The following is a 20,470-nucleotide window of genomic DNA, read 5'->3' on the forward strand; positions in this document are numbered from 1 at the left end:
ACCTTCAAAAAGTTAGCAAACTCGAGGAAGAGTGAACAACGATCTTGAACCACCCATTCGCCCCTTTTCAAAATCCAAAAAAATGAATGGATGGACGATATGCTGACCTGGTTACAGAGTGTAAGGAATGTAAATCTTTACCCAGTGGAGGTGTGTGCCAGAGGCTTCCTTGGAGAGTCAACCACACGGCTGCTCAGGGACAGACACAAATGTTTTGAGTCAAAAGCTCAGTCATGGAGCCAATTGAGCTCATAAATTTAGGTACCAGGTAATATTTGGTTGATATTCTTACACAGTCTGATCTTGTTGTGTTTATAAATTGTTGAATTTGTAGATTAAAAAACATTTGTCTAAAATATTTGTCCTCTAATTTATTCCTGTAATTGTTATTAACAAATTAAAGGCACAATCTTTCAATGATCATTAAACATCTCAAGTAAAACGTACCAACATTTGCAGTATCGTCTACTCCTAGAGAATGTGTGGAAAGCTTTAGGAAAATACATCATCTGATCAACACATCCCTGTCATATATCAACATGCACTGCAACAGGTTTACAATGCATCTTTTTTTTTTTTTTTTTTTTTTTTTTAATGAATTTATTAATCAATCAACAAAACAATACACAACAATACCACAACAATGCAATCCAATTCCAAAACCAAACCCGTCCCTGCAACACTAAGAACAACAATAAACAGAGCAATTGAGAGCAATTGAGGACACACAAATCCAAATGTAGTGAAACAAAAATGAACATTATCGACAACAGCATTAATATTAGTAACAATTTCAAAATAGCAGTGATTAAAAAAACCTTCATTGATATCATCATTAAAAACATTAATTAAAAATACTAAAAAAAAATTGGGCAGCACGGTGGAAGAGGGGTTAGTGCATCTGCCTCACAATACAAAGGTCCTGAGTAGTCGTGAGTTCAATCCCGGCCTCGGGATTTTTCTGTGTGGAGTTTGCATGTCCTCCCCGTGGCTGCGTGGGTTCCCTCCGGGTACTCCGGCTTCCTCCCACCTCCAAAGACATGCACCTGGGGATAGGTTGATTGGCAACACTAAATTGGCCCTAGTGTGTGAATGTGAGTGTGAATGTTGTCTGTCTATCTGTGTTGGCCCTGCGATGAGGTGGCGACTTGTCCAGGGTGTACCCCGCCTTACGCCCGATTGTAGCTGAGATAGGCTCCAGCGCCCCCCGCGACCCCGAAGGGAATAAGCGGTATAAAATGGATGGATGGATGGATGGATAAAAAAAATTAGAAATGAACAATAGTGTCACAGTGGTTTACACTTGCATCACATCCCATAAGCCCGACAACACACCGCGTCCAACATTTTCCACAAAGATATAATAAGTCATATTTTGGTTCATTTATTAGTTGAAACAAATTCAAATAATGGATCCCATATTCCAATACATGACTCATTATTATCTAAACTAAATGCAGTTTGTTCTACTGATATCATCTCCATAGCTTGTGTATACCAGTCAGAATGTGTTGGACTATCAACATCTATCCATTTTTTAAATATTACCCTTTTTGTTATTATGCATATTGAAAGAAAAGCATTTTTACTCTTTGATGACACGTTACTAAATTGATGTAGATCCCCAAGAATACAAGTTTGCAGTGTCATTGGGATGTTTATATTAAGGAATGTGACTGCTTCTTTTGTTGTTTTCAACCATAACTCTTTTATTCTCTGACATTTCCACAATAAATGAACAAGAGTTCCCTCAGCTGCCTGACTCTTCATACATACCTTGCTATCTACTACACCAATTTTAAACAGCTGAGAAGATGTAAAATACAATCTATTCAAGATCTTAAATTGAGTCAGCTTATCTTTAATGCTTTTAAAGGGCTTATTGGCATTTTTCCAAATATCATTCCATGATATGTCTCTTTCATCTAAAATGTTTAAGTCCATCATCCATTTCCGTACACATGCATCATTTGCATTTCGAGTGTGGTGTTCATTTATTAATCCATAAAATAATTTAATTAATGTCTTAATTGTATCTTGATTAAAAAGTGCATCTTCCAGTTCATGACTATTTAAGGACCTACTTTCCGAGGATATGCATTTATTTACAGCGAGTTTTAAAGAGATAAAATGTAAAAAATTATTTCTGGGTACATTATATTGATCAACTAAATCATTGAACGGTTTAAAAGAGTTGTTATTAATAAAATGATGAGGTTTAGTAATACCTCTGTCTTTCCATGTTGTCCATTTAACCACATTTTTATTAATAATAATATTAGGATTGTACCAAAGCGGTTGATTGACAGATGTCATTGGGTTGATTCCTCGTATTTTCTGGCACAGTTTTAGAATGTTAAAGGTGGCTTCTATTGGGCATTGCATCTTAATCCGACTAATGATTGGTGGTGTGGCAGCAAATACCAAGTGTTAAATATCATTGACATTCATCGTTGATCTTTATTTATTGGGAAGAAGGGAAACAGACAAGATCAACAAGTCATACGAGACATTCAAGTCACACAAGACTTACAAGATTTACAAGACATACCTGTACGAGTTGTTCTGCATCTGTATGAGGTCCAGTTGCATTTTCTGTCTTTTAAGATGCTCGATGATTCAACAAAATTATATCAGTGTATCTTTTAACGACTTTGAGCGGGTAATGCATGCTATTTTTATTTGTTTTAAATCACTTTTGGACTACTGCAACTCACTTTATGTTGGAATGAACCAGGCCTCACTCGCTTAACCTTAGTTAGTCCCAAATGCTGCTGCTTGCCTTTCAACTGGCATAAAAAACGTGAGCATGTTACCTCTAAATGGGATTGGTATTCAAAATTGTAAATGCAACTTTGCCCGAAATGCTCATTTTACCTGCATATCTGTCTAACTACCTTCAAAAGGTTAGCAACACTGACAGTCACAAAACTCGAGGGAGAGTGAACAACGATCTGGAACCAACCACCCTTAAAACAAACATGGGCAAATTCTCATTCTATAGCACAGCAACCCTGGTTTGCAATAGTCCACCCCTTCCCTCAAAAAAGTAGTTTGCGCGGCTCTTTCAAAACAGCCCTGAAAATTCACTTAACAGGAGGCCAAAAAAGAAGATAATACAATTTTCTCCCATCAGACAGAGAAGCCTTCCGCCCCTTGCTGTGAATATTGCTTTTTTAAATGTTTTTTTTCTGCTTTTATTTTCTTTATTCCATGTTTTATTGCTTGTTCTTTTTATTGATGTACATATGGAGTTATTTTCCCTGTATTTTTTGTGATGATTTTTGAAATGTCGGTGCCACTATATATGTCATTGAAGTGAATTGAATAGGACCCCCACGGAAACAAGACAAGATTACTTTTTTGGACAGACCTGTTAGACATAGTATTTTAAGTGTGCTGCTCTACACTTTTGGCCTAATAAAATATTCAGTCAATCACTTTACTGGCAGTTCATTTTAGAATTAAATTTAAAATGGTATTTTTTAAAATCTTCCAACGGATTAGCACCACAACATATGTCAGACCTTTTCAAATTCTAAAAAAATGAATGGATGGACGATATGCTGACCTGGTTACAGAGTGTAAGGAATGTAAATTTTTACCCAGTGGAGGTGTGTGCCAGAGGCTTCCTTGGGGAGTCAACCAAACGGCTGCTCAGGGACAGACACAAATGTTTTGAGTCACAAGCTCAGTCATGGAGCCAATTGAGCTCGTAAATTGAGGTACTACTGTAATTGTAATATTTGGTTGATATTGTTACACAGTCTTATCTTGTTGTATTTATATATTGTTGAATTTGTAGATTAAAAAATATTTTGTCTAAAATATCTGTCCTCTTATTTATTGCTGTAATTGTTATTAACAAATTAAAGGCACAATCTTTAAATGATCATTAAACATCTCAAGTAAAACGTACCAACATTTGCAGTATCGTCTACTCCTAGAGAATGTGTGGAAAGCTTTAGGAAAATACATCATCTGATCAACACATTCCTGTCATATATCAACATGCACTGCAACAGGTTTACAATGCATCTTAATCCGACCAATGATTGGTGGTGTGGCAGCAAATACCAAGTGTTAAATATCATTGACATTCATCATTGATCTTTATTTATTGGGAAGAAGGGAAACAGACAAGATGAACAAGTCATACGAGACATTCAAGTCACACAAGACTTACAAGATTTACAAGACATACCTGCAGGGGCGCCGCTAGGGATTTTGGGCCCCATGAAGAGAATCTTTACAGGGCCCCCAACACAGTGTCATTATTTTTTCTGTATTATAATTTCATCATCATTAGGGGCCTCTCTGGGCCCCCCTCCATCATGGGCCCCTAGAATCAGTCTCCTTTACCCCCCCTTTTTGGCGCCCCTGCATACCTGTGCGAGTTGCTCTGCATCTGTATGAGGTCCAGTTGCATTTTCTGTCTTTTAAGATGCTCGATGATTCAACAGAAATTCCACTCCCATAAAATGTGTATGCTTAGCAAACTGGTAAAAGTGAACATAAAACTTTGATAAACCCTCTGATTATCTGTAATGAAGTTTGAAATCTCTAACTGTAGCTTCAGCATATTTGGGAGTGTGACGTCCCATCATGTGGGATGTTCCTAGTGATTGGCTACCTCCTTTGTGTCAAAGTATTTAAGGCAGTGCATTTTTCTTCATTTAGACCGAGGACAACCAACAGCAGCATCCTGAACAGTAAGAGCTTTCATATTTTTATTTGCATGTTTTATCATTTTTAAACATCACGATGCTTTCTTTCTTGAAATCAAATTATATTCTTAAAAAAAACAATTGTATACTTCTTTTATTGTTAAGTTAAATTAATTTTTCTTTAAAAATGGTTTTAAATAAAAATTGCTTCAAGATAAGTCGATAGTGGAAGCATTATTATAACTACAGTATATACTGTTATTTTTCTTAACTATCATTTAAAAAAAAAAAATTTCTTTAAAATAAGAGCGCTGGTAAGGAAACAATACCAAACACAGTTGAGTAAATGCATCTAAACCTGTCATGACATTCATGAAACTCTGCATTTTCCTACTCATTTTAAGACATGTCTGAAACAAATAATCCATACCAAACAATTTAAAAGAAAAACATTATTAGTCATTATTAGCTCAGCAATTGATCAGTCCAGGGCATTCACTACGTGGTAGATTACTGATATCATTTTTAATAAATAAAAGAAACTGTCTCCTCTCTTGATAGAAACATGACATCTCCAAACATGATCAGATGGGTAATGTATCAACTTGACATAAATATGAAGATTACATTTGACAGAACACTATGCATTGTCCTAATATCATATTTTATCCTGCAGTTGTACGCCATGATTGTGGCCCTGCTTGTAGGTAAGATCGTTTTTAAGAAATGCAATCTTGTGTAACACATTTGTATGTACAGTATCATCCTGCATATGCTGACACACCATGTGAAAGAACAAAATTATAAAAGTCATTATGGTAAAAACTAGGGGTGGGACGAGCTCTCGCGAGATTCTAACATGATTGCGGGCACAGGACAGGAGCCTCACCCACTTTTCAAGTAACCCGTAAGAAACCATGATGACACGTGTGTCAGCAATATTTTAGATGTGCTAAAATGTGTTTTACACTGCTTTGTGCATGACTAGAAGTCATTAATTCCCTCTATAGTCATGAGACTGTACGAGGTATGACTTCTCCAAAAATCCCCTTATATCTAAAGGTGTATATATACCGGTATATATATATATATATATATATATATGTATATATATATATATATTTATTTATTTTTTACCATTGAAATTTATTCCAAAGCCAATCAATAATTGCAATGCTCAAGTAGGTGTCCACTATTACAATTGAACTGTTCTTGCATATCAGCAAAAAGAAAAAATGCTAAGTGTAACATACCACATCTTTGTCCTTAATTAAGAGTAATTTAGAATAATAAATATCACAAATGCCCCTAATGCAGCGTTTCTCAAAGTGTGGGGCGCGCCCCACTGGTGGGGAATAGAGACATGACAGGTGGGGCGCGAGGAACGGGAGGAAATTTCACTTTAAATTTTTTTTTTTTTAATTCTATTCTTAGATTTTATTTTTTTTTACTATGCTTTCATTTTCTATACACACTGTAAATCACTTTGTGATTCCGTCAGTGAAATCCGCTATATAAATAAATGTAAATGACTTAGTTTTCCTGTAAGCTTTAAATTTCTAGGTAGGAGCGAACGTTTGACAGACATAGCAGCAGTAACTAATGGGGGTGGGGCTAAGCGGAACAAGCTCAGCAAAATTAAAAGCTGTCCCACTGTCAAACGACACAATTGCGAGACGCATATGCGACATTGCAAGTGATCTTGAGTAGACAAATGAAAAGAAAGTCGTTTTGCTTTACAAGTGGACGAAGCTACTGACAGCAATAAAGACTGCCTGTTCATCGCATACGTCCGCTTTGTGAATGGCGAGTCACTGCGAGGATTTGCTGTTTTGCAAATACATGAAAAATAGAGCCACTGCTGATGAGCTGTTCAAGATAATGGACAGTTTCCTCAAATAACACGACCTTAAATGGGACAACTGTGTGGGCTTTTGCTGCGATGGCGCATAGACCATGGCAGGGTGAAGAAACGGGCTGCAGGCTCTAATAAAGAGGGTTGGACACACTGTGTCATTCACCGGGAAGCACTCGCGTCAAAGCAGCTCAGCCCCGAACTCAATGAGGTTTTAACAGATGTTGTGAGCGCGGTAAATTTGATCAAAACACGACCACTGAAAGTGCGACTGTTCTCTGCACTGTGTGAGGAAATGGGAGCTGATCATACAGCTGTACTGTTTCACAGTGAAGCAAGGTGGCTCTCCCGGGGCAAAGTGCTGTCACTTGCCCTGTCTTGCCAAATGCATAGCTCCTCCTTTTTTGCAAAGTGGCACTTTTATTTGATTTATTATTGAACTTGATGCAAGTTATTTGATTTATTATTGAACTTGATGCAAGTTATAACACTTTTATTTGATTTATTATTGAACTTGATGCAAGTTATAACACTTTTATTTGATTTATTATTGAACTTGATGCAAGTTATTTGATTTATTATTGAACTTGGTGCAAGTTATAACACTTTTTGATTTGTTATTGAACTTGATGCAAGTTATAACACTTTTTGATTTGTTATTGAACTTGATGCAAGTTATTTTATTTATTATTGAACTTGATGCAAGTTATACCACAGCTGTACAGTTATTTTATTTATTATTGAACTTGATGCAAGTTATACCACAGCTGCACAGTTATTTTATTTATTATTGAACTTGATGCAAGTTATACCACAAGTGCACAGTTATTTGATTTATTATTGAACTTGATGCAAGTTATAACACTTTTATTTGATTTATTATTGAACTTGATGCAAGTTATAACACTTTTACTTGATTTATTATTGAACTTGATGCAAGTTATTTGATTTATAATTGAACTTGATGCAAGTTATAACACTTTTTGATTTGTTATTGAACTTGATGCAAGTTATAACACTTTTTGATTTGTTATTGAACTTGATGCAAGTTATTTTATTTATTATTGAACTTGATGCAAGTTATACCACAGCTGCACAGTTATTTTATTTATTATTGAACTTGATGCAAGTTATACCACAGCTGCACAGTTATTTTATTTATTATTGAACTTGATGCAAGTTATACCACAAGTGCACAGTTATTTTATTTATTGTTGAACTTGATGTTATTTTATGTTATTGAGTTTGAATGTATACAACTTGATGTTACTTGATGTTCAATAAATTTGAAAATGTTAAGCTTGGCATTAGCGTTCTATTAGGCCGATGGGGGCAGGTGGGGCTTGAAAACTCCCTCTTGTCCAAAGTGGGGGATGACAAAAAAAGTTTGAGAACCACTGCCCTAATGTGTTGCACTTAGTCTTTGTTAGATCCTCCATTTTTTTTGTAAAATTTCTGTATCTTTTTATTTATTTTTCTAGGAAATGAAGTGCAAGCCAGGACACCGTGGAGCGGCTCTCGTAAGCAGGCTATATTGTGTTTATTCTGCATATGAGGTCTCAAATTTTAAAGGCATGAAGTCCACTGGCAAGGTTACACTTGCAAAAAAGTCGAACTGTACCAAAAGCCTTGTCTTTAAAGAATGACTGAGTCAATCAATAATTTGTTGTTGTTGTTGTTCGGAATGTTCTTTGACCAGAAGCAATGATTCTTCAGGTACCACAAGAGAACATTTGAAATGGATCCATTAATGACTATGATGGTGTATACATTACAGTATATTGGCTTTGACTTATGTAGAAATATAACATTTTCATTTTATACACCAAATTTGTCCATGGCCATTTTCTGCCTGCATCTCATTTTTAATTGACTGTCAATATATTGTAAAAATTTAACAAATTATTATTTTATGAGCTATTTTATTAGATATTACACTAATTTGCTTTGTCACCTGTAACATGCAGATGAGGCTTAGTATATATTGACTTACATTAGATAGATTTTAGCATCTTTAATGTACAAAATGGCTTTCTATATCCTTTGAATTTTCTGTATGCGGTTAAAGGACGCCCATGTGTTAGCCCTTATAACATACATTTTAGTCAGAAATCCTCAGTATTTCTTACACTATATGTCAAGTTACTAAGATAATGCATACAACCCAATGGGTATGACGTCTACAAATCATTATTATTGCCTTTTTGATGGATACAGTTTCCGGCATATAGAATTGACAATCAAAGTACAGTACACAATTTCCTTATTTAAAATACTAGAGTTTTAGGTGCGCTGGCAGGAAACTACACAAAAGAAAAAAAATGCAGCAAAACAAGGAGTACAATGGGAGATATAACCAAAATAAGAGCACAAGGACAGAAAATGATACAGAACACAGGAAAAACAACAGCGTGTGGCGATGTGAGTCAGCCAGTCCAACTGTATGGGTGTCGAGTCTGTCGACAAAAACAGAACATATTTGTAATATCGCACATCTTTGACATTAGTAGTATTTTTAGAAAAAAAAAAAAGTGTTCTACTTTGTCTCTGCAAAAAAGAAGCTAATTGTGTGATATCAGTTATTTTTAATCAGTTCATAGGTGATGTTTTGTCCAAGTATTCTCATTGTTTAACAATAATATTTTAATGATGAGATTAGGAAGATAAACAAGTGTGTTACTGTATCCAGACAAAGAAAAATAGGAAATTAACTAATTTGAAGTTGTTGTTGTTTTTTACTTTAACAGCTATTGTGATCTTGGTATTAATAGCTCTTTCAACTTGACATGACTTTTGCAGATTGCTGGACTCCTTGGTTTGATAGAGACAACCCCTCTGGTACTGGGGACTATGAGACTCTTAAGAACCTGTACAAGGAAAATCCAAATAAAATCTGCAAAGCACCCATTGATATTGAAGTCCAAACTACATCTGGGTTAAGCATGGATTCAACAGGCGATGTGGTTGCTGTGTAAGTACTAGCTGTTCTTTATGGAAGGGGAGCATCTTGTACCTACAAAAAATGTTTACATTTATGGAACTGCAGCCATTGTACAAAAGCTTTATAGTCTACGTAGTTAAGGTATACAACAAATTTACCAGAGGCAATTAGATAAAAGTATACAATAGCATATGAAAACAGAAAAATCTGAACATAAATATGCACACATGGAGGAAATCCGTGTCAATTAATTACCGTTGATTCAAAAAACCTTTATTAATACCGATTTTACTGATGTCTTTAGCCAAATATGTGCAAGCAATGAATAGTTTCGGTTATGTTGTAAACAGCGTAACTTAATGCCAGTCAGCCAGTCTGATGGGCGTTAAATGAAACAGGTTATACTGTATTTAGGTTTGTTGAACGCCTGCTCACTCATTAAGTGTGAAATTACACAAGCAAGATTGTTTTATGTGAGCTGCCTATTTCAGAAAATGTTATTTCCCATCAAGCCAATCTAAGTTTCAAATACTCAACATACATTGTCAAACGAGAATGATTTTTGGTTAGTTGCTTAAGTAACATAAGGTTCAGGGCATGAACCCTGCAGATGTTTTTCAACATCGTACAACTTAACTTGTATTTATTAAAATCCCATTAACTTTGCGCTAGCTTTTGTGTAACAGATCTATAAACACCTCATAGACATACTTGCCAACCCTCCCGATTTTCCCGGGAGTCTCCCGAATTTCAATGCTTCTCCCGAAAATCTCCCGGGGCAACCAATCTCCCGAATTTCTCCCAATTTCCGCCCGGACAACAGCATTGGGGGCGTGCCTTGAAGGCACTGCCTTTAGCGTCCTCTACAACCTGTCGTCACGTCCGCTTTTCCTCCATACAAACAGCGTGCCTTGCCCAGTCACATAATATATGCGGCGTTTACACACACACAAAAGTTGATGCAAGGCATACTTGATAAACAGTCATACATGTCACACTGAGGGTGGCCGTATAAACAACTTTAACACTTACAAATATACGCCACACTATGAACCCACACCAAACAAGAATGACAAACGCATTTCGGGAGAACATCCGCACCTTAACACAACATAAACACAACAGAACAAATACCCAGAAGCTCTTGCAGCACTAACTCTTCCGGGGACGCTACAATATACACCCCCCGCTACCACCAAACCCCGCCCCCCCATCTCCCGAATTCGGAGGTCTCAAGGTTGGCAGGTATGATCATAGAACGTTACATGCTATCAGTCACTAGCAAAGCCACCGCAGCCAGAATAAGATGTAAGAACTTTACCTACGTACCAATATGCATAAGGAACCAGAAAGTAACATGAAGTTATTACATATTGTAACAAACCATTCAGTAATATCTCCCGGATGCTCTAAACGGGGCTGTTTCATAGAGGGTTTTATTTGAGGGTTCTCTAATATCTCAGTGCTTGGGGCATTTTGAAAAAGGACAACTGAGATCACTTTTAATCTGTGAAGAATTTACATAACTTGTCTCCTTTAACAATCCCTTCAGCACAATATTAGGGTGGATGCCCCACAATGTTCTCACTGAATTCTGTTCTCTTGCAGAGCTGACACTACCAGTGGGTTCATCTGTAGAAATTCAGACCAGAACACGGGAATGTGCTCTGATTATCGTGTACGTTTTAGATGTCCACTTGATTACTGCCAGCAAAAAGGTAAGACGGGAATCATTCGAAAAAACAATCATGAAAACTAATACAAATAAAATATGATTTAAACATAATAATGCCCATTGAAGTACTTATGGTTTGCAATATTTCCCATTTTTGTAAACTTGCTTTGGTTGAGCTTTTATACAAAACCCAAAACCAGTGAAGTTGGCACGTTGTGTAAATCGTAAATAAAAACAGAATACAATGATTTGCAAATCCTTTTCAACCTATATTCAATTGAATGTTTTGCAAAGACAAGATATCTAATGTTGGAACTGAGAAAAAAAATGTTGCTGCAAATATTAGCTCATTTGGAATTTGATACCTGCAACATGTTTCAAAAATGCTGGCACAAGTGGCAAAAAAGACTAAGAAAGTTGAGGAATTCTCATCAAACACTTATTTGGAACATCCCAGAGGTGAGCAGGCTAATTGGGAACAGGTGGGTGCCATGATTGGGTATAAAAGCAGCTTCCATAAAATGCTCGGTCATTCACAAACAAGGATGGGGCGAGGGTCACTACTTTGTGAACAAATGTGTGAGCAAATTGTCCGACAGTTTAAGAACATTTCTCAACGAGCTATTGCAAGGAATTTAGGGATTTCACCATCTACGGTCCGTAATATCATCAAAAGGTTCAGAGAATCAGGAGAAATCACTGCACGTAACATTGAATACCCGTGTCTTTCGATCCCTTAGGCGGTACTGCATCAAAAACCGACAGCAGTGTGTAAAGGATATCGCCACATTGCCAATTAGTTCATAGGTGATCAGTTCATCGGTGATGTTTTGTCCAAGTATTCTCATTGTTCAACAATAATATTTTAATGATGAGATTAGAAAGATAAACAAGTGTGTTACTGTATATGCCGGACAAAGAAAAATAGGAAATTAACTAATTTGAAGTAGTTTTTAAAAAAAAAAACTTTAACAGCTATTGTGATCTTGGTATTAACAGCTCTTTCAACTTGACATGACTTTTGCAGATTGCTGGACTCCTTGGTTTGATCGAGACAACCCCTCTGGTACTGGAGACTATGAGACTCTTAAGAACCTGTACAAGGAAAATCCAAATAAAATCTGCAAAGCACCCATTGATATTGAAGTCCAAACTACATCTGGGTTAAGCATGGATTCAACAGGCGATGTGGTTGCTGTGTAAGTACGAGCTGTTCTTTCTGGAAGGGGATTATCTTGTACCTGCACAAAAATATACATTTATGGAACTGTAACCATTGTACAAAAGCTTTATAGTCTACGTTGTTAAGGTATACAACACATTTACCTTTGGCAGTTAGATAAAAGTATACAATAGCATATGAAAACAGAAAAATCTGAACAAAAATATGCACACATGGAGGAAATCTGTCAACAAACTACTGTTGATTCAAATAACCTTTATTACCCATTCTACTGATGTCTTTAGCCAAATATGTGCAAGTAATGAACAGTTTCAGTTTCGATTATGTTGACCACAGCGTAAGTTAATGTCAGACTGAGGAGCGTTAAATTAAACAGGTTATACTGTATTTAGGTTTGTTAAACGCCTGCTCACTCATTGAGTGTGAAATTACACAAGCAAGATTGTTTTATGTGAGCTGCCTATTTCAGTAAATGTTATTTCCCAGCAAACCAATCTAAGTTTCAAATACTCAACATGCAAATCCCATCAACTTAGCGCTAGCTTCTGTTTAACAGATCCATAAACATCTCATAGAACGTCACATGCTATCAGTCACTAGCAAAGCCACCGCAGCCAGAATAAGATGTAAGAACTTTACTTTCGTACTAATATACGTAAGGAACCAGAAAGTAACATGAAGTTATTACATATTGTAACAAACCATACAGTAATATCTCCCGGATGCTCTAAACAGGGCTGTTTCATAGAGGGTTTTATTTGAGGGTTCTCTAATATCTCAGTGCTTGGGGCATTTTGAAAAAGGACACCTGAGAACAGTTTTCATCTGTGAAGAATTTACACAACTTGTCTCCTTTAACAATCCTTTCAGCACAATATTAGGGTGGATGCCCCACAATGTTCTCACTGAATTCTGTTCTCTTGCAGAGCTGACACTACCAGTGGGTTCATCTGTAGAAATTCAGACCAGAACACGGGAATGTGCTCTGATTATCGTGTACGTTTTAGATGTCCATATGATTACTGCCAGCGCAAAGGTAAGACGGGAAACATTCCTAAAAACAATCATTAAACTAATACAAATATGATTTAAACATAATAATGCCCATTGAAGTACTTATGGTTTGCATTATTTCCCACTTTTCCAAACTTGCTTTGGTTGAACTTTTATACAAAACCAGGAAACCAGTGAAGTTGGCACGTTGTGTAAATAACAGAATACAATGATTTGCAAATCGTTTTCAACCTATATTCAATTGAATACACTTGTTGGAACTGCGAAACTTTTCTTCTTTTTTTTTTGCAAATATTAGCTCATTTGGAATTTGATACATGCAACATGTTTCAAAAAAGCTGGCGCAAGTGGCAAAACACACTGAGAAAGTTGAGGAATTCTCATCAAACACTTATTTGGAACATCCCACAGGTGAACAGGCTAATTGAATACCGGTGTGTGCCATGATTGGGTATAAAGGCAGCTTCCATGAAATGCTCAGTCATTCACAAACAAGAATAGGGCGAGGGTCACCACTTTGTGAACAAATGCGTGAGCAAATTGTCTGACAGTTTAAGAACAACATTTCTCAACCAGATATTTAAAGGAATTTAGGGATTTCACCATCTGTGGTCCGTAATATCATCAAAAGGTTCAGAAAATCTGGAGAAATCACTGCACGTAACATTGAATGCCCGTGACTTTCGATCCCTCAGGCAGTATTGCATCAAAAACCGACATCAGTGTGTAAAGGATATCGCCACATGGGCTCAGGAACACTTCAGAAAACCACTGTCTCTAACTACAGTTGGTCGCTACATCTGTAAGTGAAAGTTAAAACTCTACTATGCAAAGCCAACACCATTTATCAAAAACACCCAAAAACGCTGGGCCCAAGCTCATCTAAGATGGACTGATGCAAAGTGGAAAAGTGTTCTGTGGTCTGACAAGTTCACATTTCAAATTGTTTTTGGAAACTGTGAACGTTGTGTCCTCCGGACCAAAAGGAGAAAAGAACCATCCAGATTGCTTTAGGCGAAAAGTTCAAGCCAGCATCTGTGATTGTCAGGCTTGTCCCTGACAGCTTGGTCATGTTTTAGTTTTTCCTCTGTGTCTGTCTTTATTTCCTGTTAGCGCTCTTATTTTGTCTTTATTTCTTGCTTGTATCCCTGAGTGTTTTTTCCCCTCAGCTGTGGCTGATTGGCACCGGGCCACACCTGGTGTCAATCAGCCAGCTGCTATTTAGATCTGCTTTGTCCTCCAGTCAGTGCTGGATTATTGTCGCTACTACATGTCCTTAATACTTGTCGTTGTAGCTGTGTCTACTTCTGTTCACTCTGCTCATGTCATAGTTCCTTCGTGTCACAGTAAGTGTTTTTGTTTCTTGTCCACAGTTAGCCTTTGTGCTAGTTTTTGTTCATAGCCAAGTTTGTTCTCCGCCTGGTGCGTGCCTTTTGTTTGTACCCTTTTGTTTGTTTTTGGTTATAAAACTAAACTAAATACTAAATACTAAAACATGACCAAACTGTCAGGGACAAGCCTGACAGTGATGGTATGGGGGTGTATTAGTGCCCAAGACATGGGTAACTTACACATCTGTGAAGGCACCATTAATGCTGAAAGGTGCATACAGGTTTTGGAGCAACATATGTTGCCATCCAAGCAACGTTATCATGGACGCCCCTGCTTATTTCAGCAAGACTATGCCAAGCCACATTCTGCACATATTACAACAGCGTGGCTTTGTCGAAAAAGAGTGCGGGTACTAGACTGGCCTGCCTGTAGTCCAGACCTATTTCCCATTGAAAATGTGGCGCGCATTATGAAGTGTAAAACACGACAACGGAGACCCTGGACTGTTGAACAAGCAAGAATGAGAAATAATTCCACCTAAAAAGCTTCAAAAATGGGTCTCCTCAGTTCCCAAACGTTTACTGAGTGTTGTTAAAAGGAAAGGCAATGTAACACAGTGGTAAAAATGCCCCTGTGCCAACTATTTTGCAATGGGTTGCTTCCGTAAAATTCTAAGTTAATGATTATTTGCCCAAAAAAATGAAGTTTCTCAGTTCTAACAGTAAACATCTTGTCTTTGCAGTCTATTCAATTGAATATAAGTTAAAGGATTAAGTTAAAGGATTTGCAAATAATTGTATTCTGTTTTTATTTACCATTTACACAATGTGCCAACTTCACTGGTTTTGGGTTTTGTAGTTTTATGTTCTCTAGTGACGTCATGTGGCTGTACAATAGCATATAAGTGTTGTGGAGCAGTTACCATAGCAACACAAATGCAACCATGCTGCCACCTGTACAGGGGTCTGCCAGATTTTAAAAGCTTAAAGGTTCCATTGTCACAATGCAATTTAAATGTGGTACGGAGGAACCCAAGGCCGCAGACGGATGGTGAGTAAAACAGTTCTTTACTGAAGTAAAGAGTACTCACTACAAAAATCCAAACAGGAGATAACAAAAAGCGACGGTGTGAAAAAGAGAAAACAAAATGAGCACAGTGGGGGGAAAAAAGAACAAAAGCTAATATGCAAAAAGAAGCAGACTTGGGTTGGAGTTGCAAGACGTGCAACCTACCAGACAGCATCAAGCTGGATGGCACTGGGAATAGCCAAGAATGTTAGCATCAAAAACTCCGGAAGCATAGAAGTCTTCGGACATGGAGAGTCGAGGAGTGGAATTGCCAAGTGCCATCCAGCTGTCGAGGTGCTGCTTAAGTAGTGTCAGGAAGATTGGACACAGCTGTGCACGTCTAACAACTCCGCCCACAGGGAAACACGGGAACTCTAGGAGGAAGACAAAAAGTAAGAGCCAGGTCTGCTGCACCAACAAAGGAAAAGTGAACATTGAAACCACAAGGTGGCAGCAGGCGGTGACATCCATTGAGAACATAGAAATGACTATGCGGGTTATATCCCATACATTAATATTATATTACTAATCAGAGTGTATTCTTTTTTCAGGTTAGCTCATCTGATGGTTTTGATCGTCGCCACAAAAGATTTGCATGACAACAAAGTACGCTTTAGATGCCCATGTGAATGAAATGTCAGCAAGCCAAGGTTTTGAATGAACATTTTATAGCTCTTGATTCACTATAAAAGTATATCTTAGGTACTGTATATGGGTAAACTAAATATATGAAAAATGATTAAAACTTAAATTTACTATCCTCTTTGCCTTGGAAAAATGTATGTTCTTTCTTAATCATCATGTTGTCAAAATCAAATAAAAGTACATATTGCACTGGTCATGGTTTATTTGTTCCGTCAAGGAACGTCACAATGCTACATTTACACTAGGGGTCTTCAAGGTTTCAAGGACACTCAAACTGATAGAGCAATGGAGCGTGGACCACCTACTTGTATATTTTGTATAAAATTGTGTTTTAAATTAGACTGATCTTACAGGTACCTTGTTATTGTGCAATACTTACTTGTCCCTAGTTGTTGGAGGGACACAGGAACACAGGTGGTACTCTGGGGTATGAATGAGTTTCATGCCTTGACAGTGATGTAAATCAAGTTTTAGTAGAAGTCAGATCCTATACTTCAAACTGTTATCTTCTGAATCAGTGTTTCTTAACAACAGGGCCCATTGTTGAGCTGTGAGATTCACCTACATGGCCGCCAAAAATATCTGTTTCTCAGCTGTGGTACGTATGAACTGCAGCAGTACCCAGTTGTAATACACCGCTTGTTTTACACCATCTCAAACAAACAGAAGAATTCTGGAGCTAAAGTCTTAGAGAATTTTTTAAGAGCAAAAATGATGACTAACGTGATGAATCTGTATTTTCATTTGCACTTAAATTTTAGTGAAGAAACATTTTGTTTCTTATCATTTTTGTTTGTTTTGCACGACAATTTCATGTACATTTATTTTTCATCAGTTATTTATGCACTATATTTGGTTCGTACTTATTTTTGCAATCCTGACCTAAGCCTAAACGTATCTGTTAAACAAATAATAGTCTTGTCATGATCCGTTACCCAGGTCATGTTTTGTTTAGTTTGGTATTTCCTTAGTTGTTGGTTAGTTCTGTTTCTGCACCCATGTTTGTTTTCTCAGTTGCCATGGGTGCTGATAATTGTCACCTGACTCTGATTATAATAATAATAATAATGCATTAGATTTACATAGCACTTTTCTATCAACTAGATAATCAAAGCGCTCACAATCACTCCACATTCACACATCGGTGGTGGTAAGCTACATTTGTAGCCACAGCTGCCCTGGAGCAGACTGATAGACTCCTTGATATGATCGAGACAACCCCTTCTTTCAGTGTGAGCGGCATTGGGGGCAAGGGTTTAGTGTCTTGCCCAAGCAGTAATTTGGATGGCTAATCAGAGAGCTATTTATTCCTGCCTCGCGCCACACTCTGCCTGGCAGTCTTGCTTGATTTTCGCAACATTGGTAGTTCCTGTTTTCACCACACTTTTGTATTTTTCCTAGTGTAAGACTTCATCAATGTTGGACCCTGGTGATTATCTTGTTTTTTTGGCTGCACACATGACTAGTGTCTGAGTTTTTGTACACGTTGTCCTGCTTATTGGAATAAATCACCTTTTTACCTGCTCACTGCTTCCGGAAGTCCTTCTGCATCTTGGGGAAACAACCACCGCAAAACCATGCGACCCCGACGTAACAAATCTTTGTGAAACATGTTTTGATTTCATTTATTACGATTAAAATCAAAAGTTAGATGACTAATTCAGTGTTTAGATTTGGGTGGGGCACCATAGCCCCTCTGTCATGGAAAAGTTGGCACCAGAGGTCAAAAAGGTTAAGACCTCCTGTCTAAAGTCACTCTCAGAAAAAGCTTACTGTTTATCACTTTTGGATATGCCTGACTTTGGGAGTCTTTTGGCCATGGCTCGGTTGTTTGCACCGGAGACCAGCTGCCTGCTCTCTCCCACATTGAAGTCCGTGTGGAGAAACTTTCCATGGCTGCGGAGCTGGCGTTAGGTGTCGGGAAAGAGGGCGGAGTTTGTTCCGTGTTTGCCATTTGGTTGTCATTGGTGATTGGATGAGCATGTATCGGATACTTCGGTCTCCCTGGACAGATTCTCGCTCATCCACATGGACCTTACATCGGCCTTGTGGTGGTGGTGGGCAGCCTTGGACGGAGTTGGCTCTCTTGGTCGATTTGCTGGGTCCGTTTTTGTCTCTGGCCGTGCTGCTCCCACCTCAGCAGATGATAGCGTGGAGCACCACAGAAGCCACCGTTGTGTATGTGGTGAACTGGTGTTTTTCGTTGTTGTTTTTTTACGATTTACTTGTGCTGTATGTACAAATGGCGCCGCTGAAGTGGCAGCTGGTTGCATCATCTGTGTACTTTTTGAATGTCTTAATGTGATTTGTGTTCTTTCACGTTTCACTATTTGCTGTGTTGTTTGCTATCTTATTTTTGTGGACTTTTTGAAACGGCGCTGCAACAACATTTTCCCCCATTGTGGGATGAATAAAGTCCTATCCTATTCTCCGATCTTATCCTAACTATGCAAATTTGTTGGGACAAGTGATGAGTCCCAAACTCATCCAATTTGTTACACCTTAGTTCAAGGCACACCTTCGATGCATTCGAATGGGCGGGGACCTAAAGTCAACAGGTCAAAGGTTTTCAGACGTAATTTTATCTTGTTGACAAAATGGATCATATTCAAAATCAAAGAAGCATATTACAGGCAGAGCCTGCAACAGCTATTTTGGGGGCCTATGTGAACACTGACGCGACGGGGCGGGTAAAGCAGGAAAGCTGTTAGCGGGAGTCGATAAAAAGCGGTATTGTTACTGCTGTGCTGTTGCTTGCTACAAATACAACAATAAAGTAGTCGTTATGCAAGGCAAAACGGTTGTCTTTTCTACAAGTGAAGACAGTGTGCATCACAGACGCAGTCAGTGGGTATTGAGGGATGACAATGCACGGAGACGTTCTGCAGCAGAGCAGTTCCGCATCCGTTCTGCATCCAGTGGAAATCCAGGGTAATTCCTCACTTGTTTACTCCTTTTCTTGTTTATCTTAATTTTAGTGATTTTATTGTGTTTTTTTATTTTGTATTCTATCACATACTATAACATTTTTAAAATGTGTTTCAACACTTATTGTATTTATTAAAGGATAATCCAAAAGGCTGAAAATAGGGAACGTACAAATTCCTTGTTTATAAAATCTAAAATACTAAAATCTGTAGACAAAGATTATGTACAAAGAAAAAAACAACAATTATTCTCAACTAGAGAGGAGAATTACAATTTTGGAATAAACATAATCTGAAACATTGGTATTTTTTTGTATTGAATTTCTATCCCAATGAGACAATTGTGACATTTAAACATAGGAATTAAGCTATCATGAATAGATATGAAGAAAGGGTAGAAAATAATAAGCTCTGCTTCATTCTACTCCTTTTTGGACATGCTGAACTGTATAAATGGAATCATGTGATGTTGCTTGATGTAATTTACAAGTCTGAAATAAATAAACCATGACCAGTGTCATCTGTTACCTTTATTTGTGTCGTGACCTGTCACCAAAGGTCATATCTTGCATTGTTTGTTAATCTTCTTCTTAGTTTGGTGTTCTGTTCGGTTCTCAGTGCTTTTTTCCTTCTTGTGTTAACCTTTCTTGTTGCCAGGTTCACTGTGGACACACCATTGTGTGGTTGTTGAGTAGGGCACACCTGCTGCCAATCACAATCATGTCCTTTTTTTTAACCGGTCTCGCCATTCAGCAGGAACGGGATCAATGTTCGCGCTCTGGTTTGCTTTATGTGACTACCTTAGATTTGGTATTTATGCCAAACTAAGCTTTGATTGGGCTACCCGTGCGCCTCCAAGCGACACCCTGTTTGTTTTGTCATTTTTGCCTTGCCAACGGAATTAAAATAATCTTACCTGCACGCTGCTTCTGCCGCTTCCTGTCCTCCCACATCCTGGAGAACACAACCATCGCAGACATGCAACCCGTACGTGACAGATTGATTTCGCCACAAGAAGTCTGTTAAGATGCTCGATGATTCAACAAAATTACATCAGTTTTATCTTGTAACGACTTTGAGCGGGTAATCCATGCTATTTAAAAAAAAAATGTGAACACTTTTGGACTACTGCAACTCACTTTATGTTGGAATGAACCAGGCCT

General features: G+C 37.7%; 1 protein-coding gene across 1 annotated transcript; it reads left to right on the top strand.

The window, feature by feature from the left end:
• The first annotated feature begins 4,694 nt into the window (after nucleotides 1–4,694).
• LOC133572561 (cartilage intermediate layer protein 2-like) lies at nucleotides 4,695–16,445 on the top strand. The gene is made up of 7 exons (XM_061925377.1): nucleotides 4,695–4,712; nucleotides 5,229–5,259; nucleotides 5,344–5,374; nucleotides 8,004–8,042; nucleotides 12,166–12,337; nucleotides 13,248–13,357; nucleotides 16,287–16,445. Exons 2-7 carry the CDS (start codon nucleotides 5,233–5,235, stop codon nucleotides 16,289–16,291), a joined length of 384 nt encoding a protein of 127 aa, XP_061781361.1. The 5' UTR covers nucleotides 4,695–4,712; nucleotides 5,229–5,232; the 3' UTR covers nucleotides 16,292–16,445.
• The last annotated feature ends 4,025 nt before the right edge of the window (nucleotides 16,446–20,470 follow it).

This window comes from Nerophis lumbriciformis, linkage group LG30 (assembly GCF_033978685.3).
Source record: "Nerophis lumbriciformis linkage group LG30, RoL_Nlum_v2.1, whole genome shotgun sequence".
NCBI lineage: Eukaryota > Metazoa > Chordata > Actinopteri > Syngnathiformes > Syngnathidae > Nerophis > Nerophis lumbriciformis.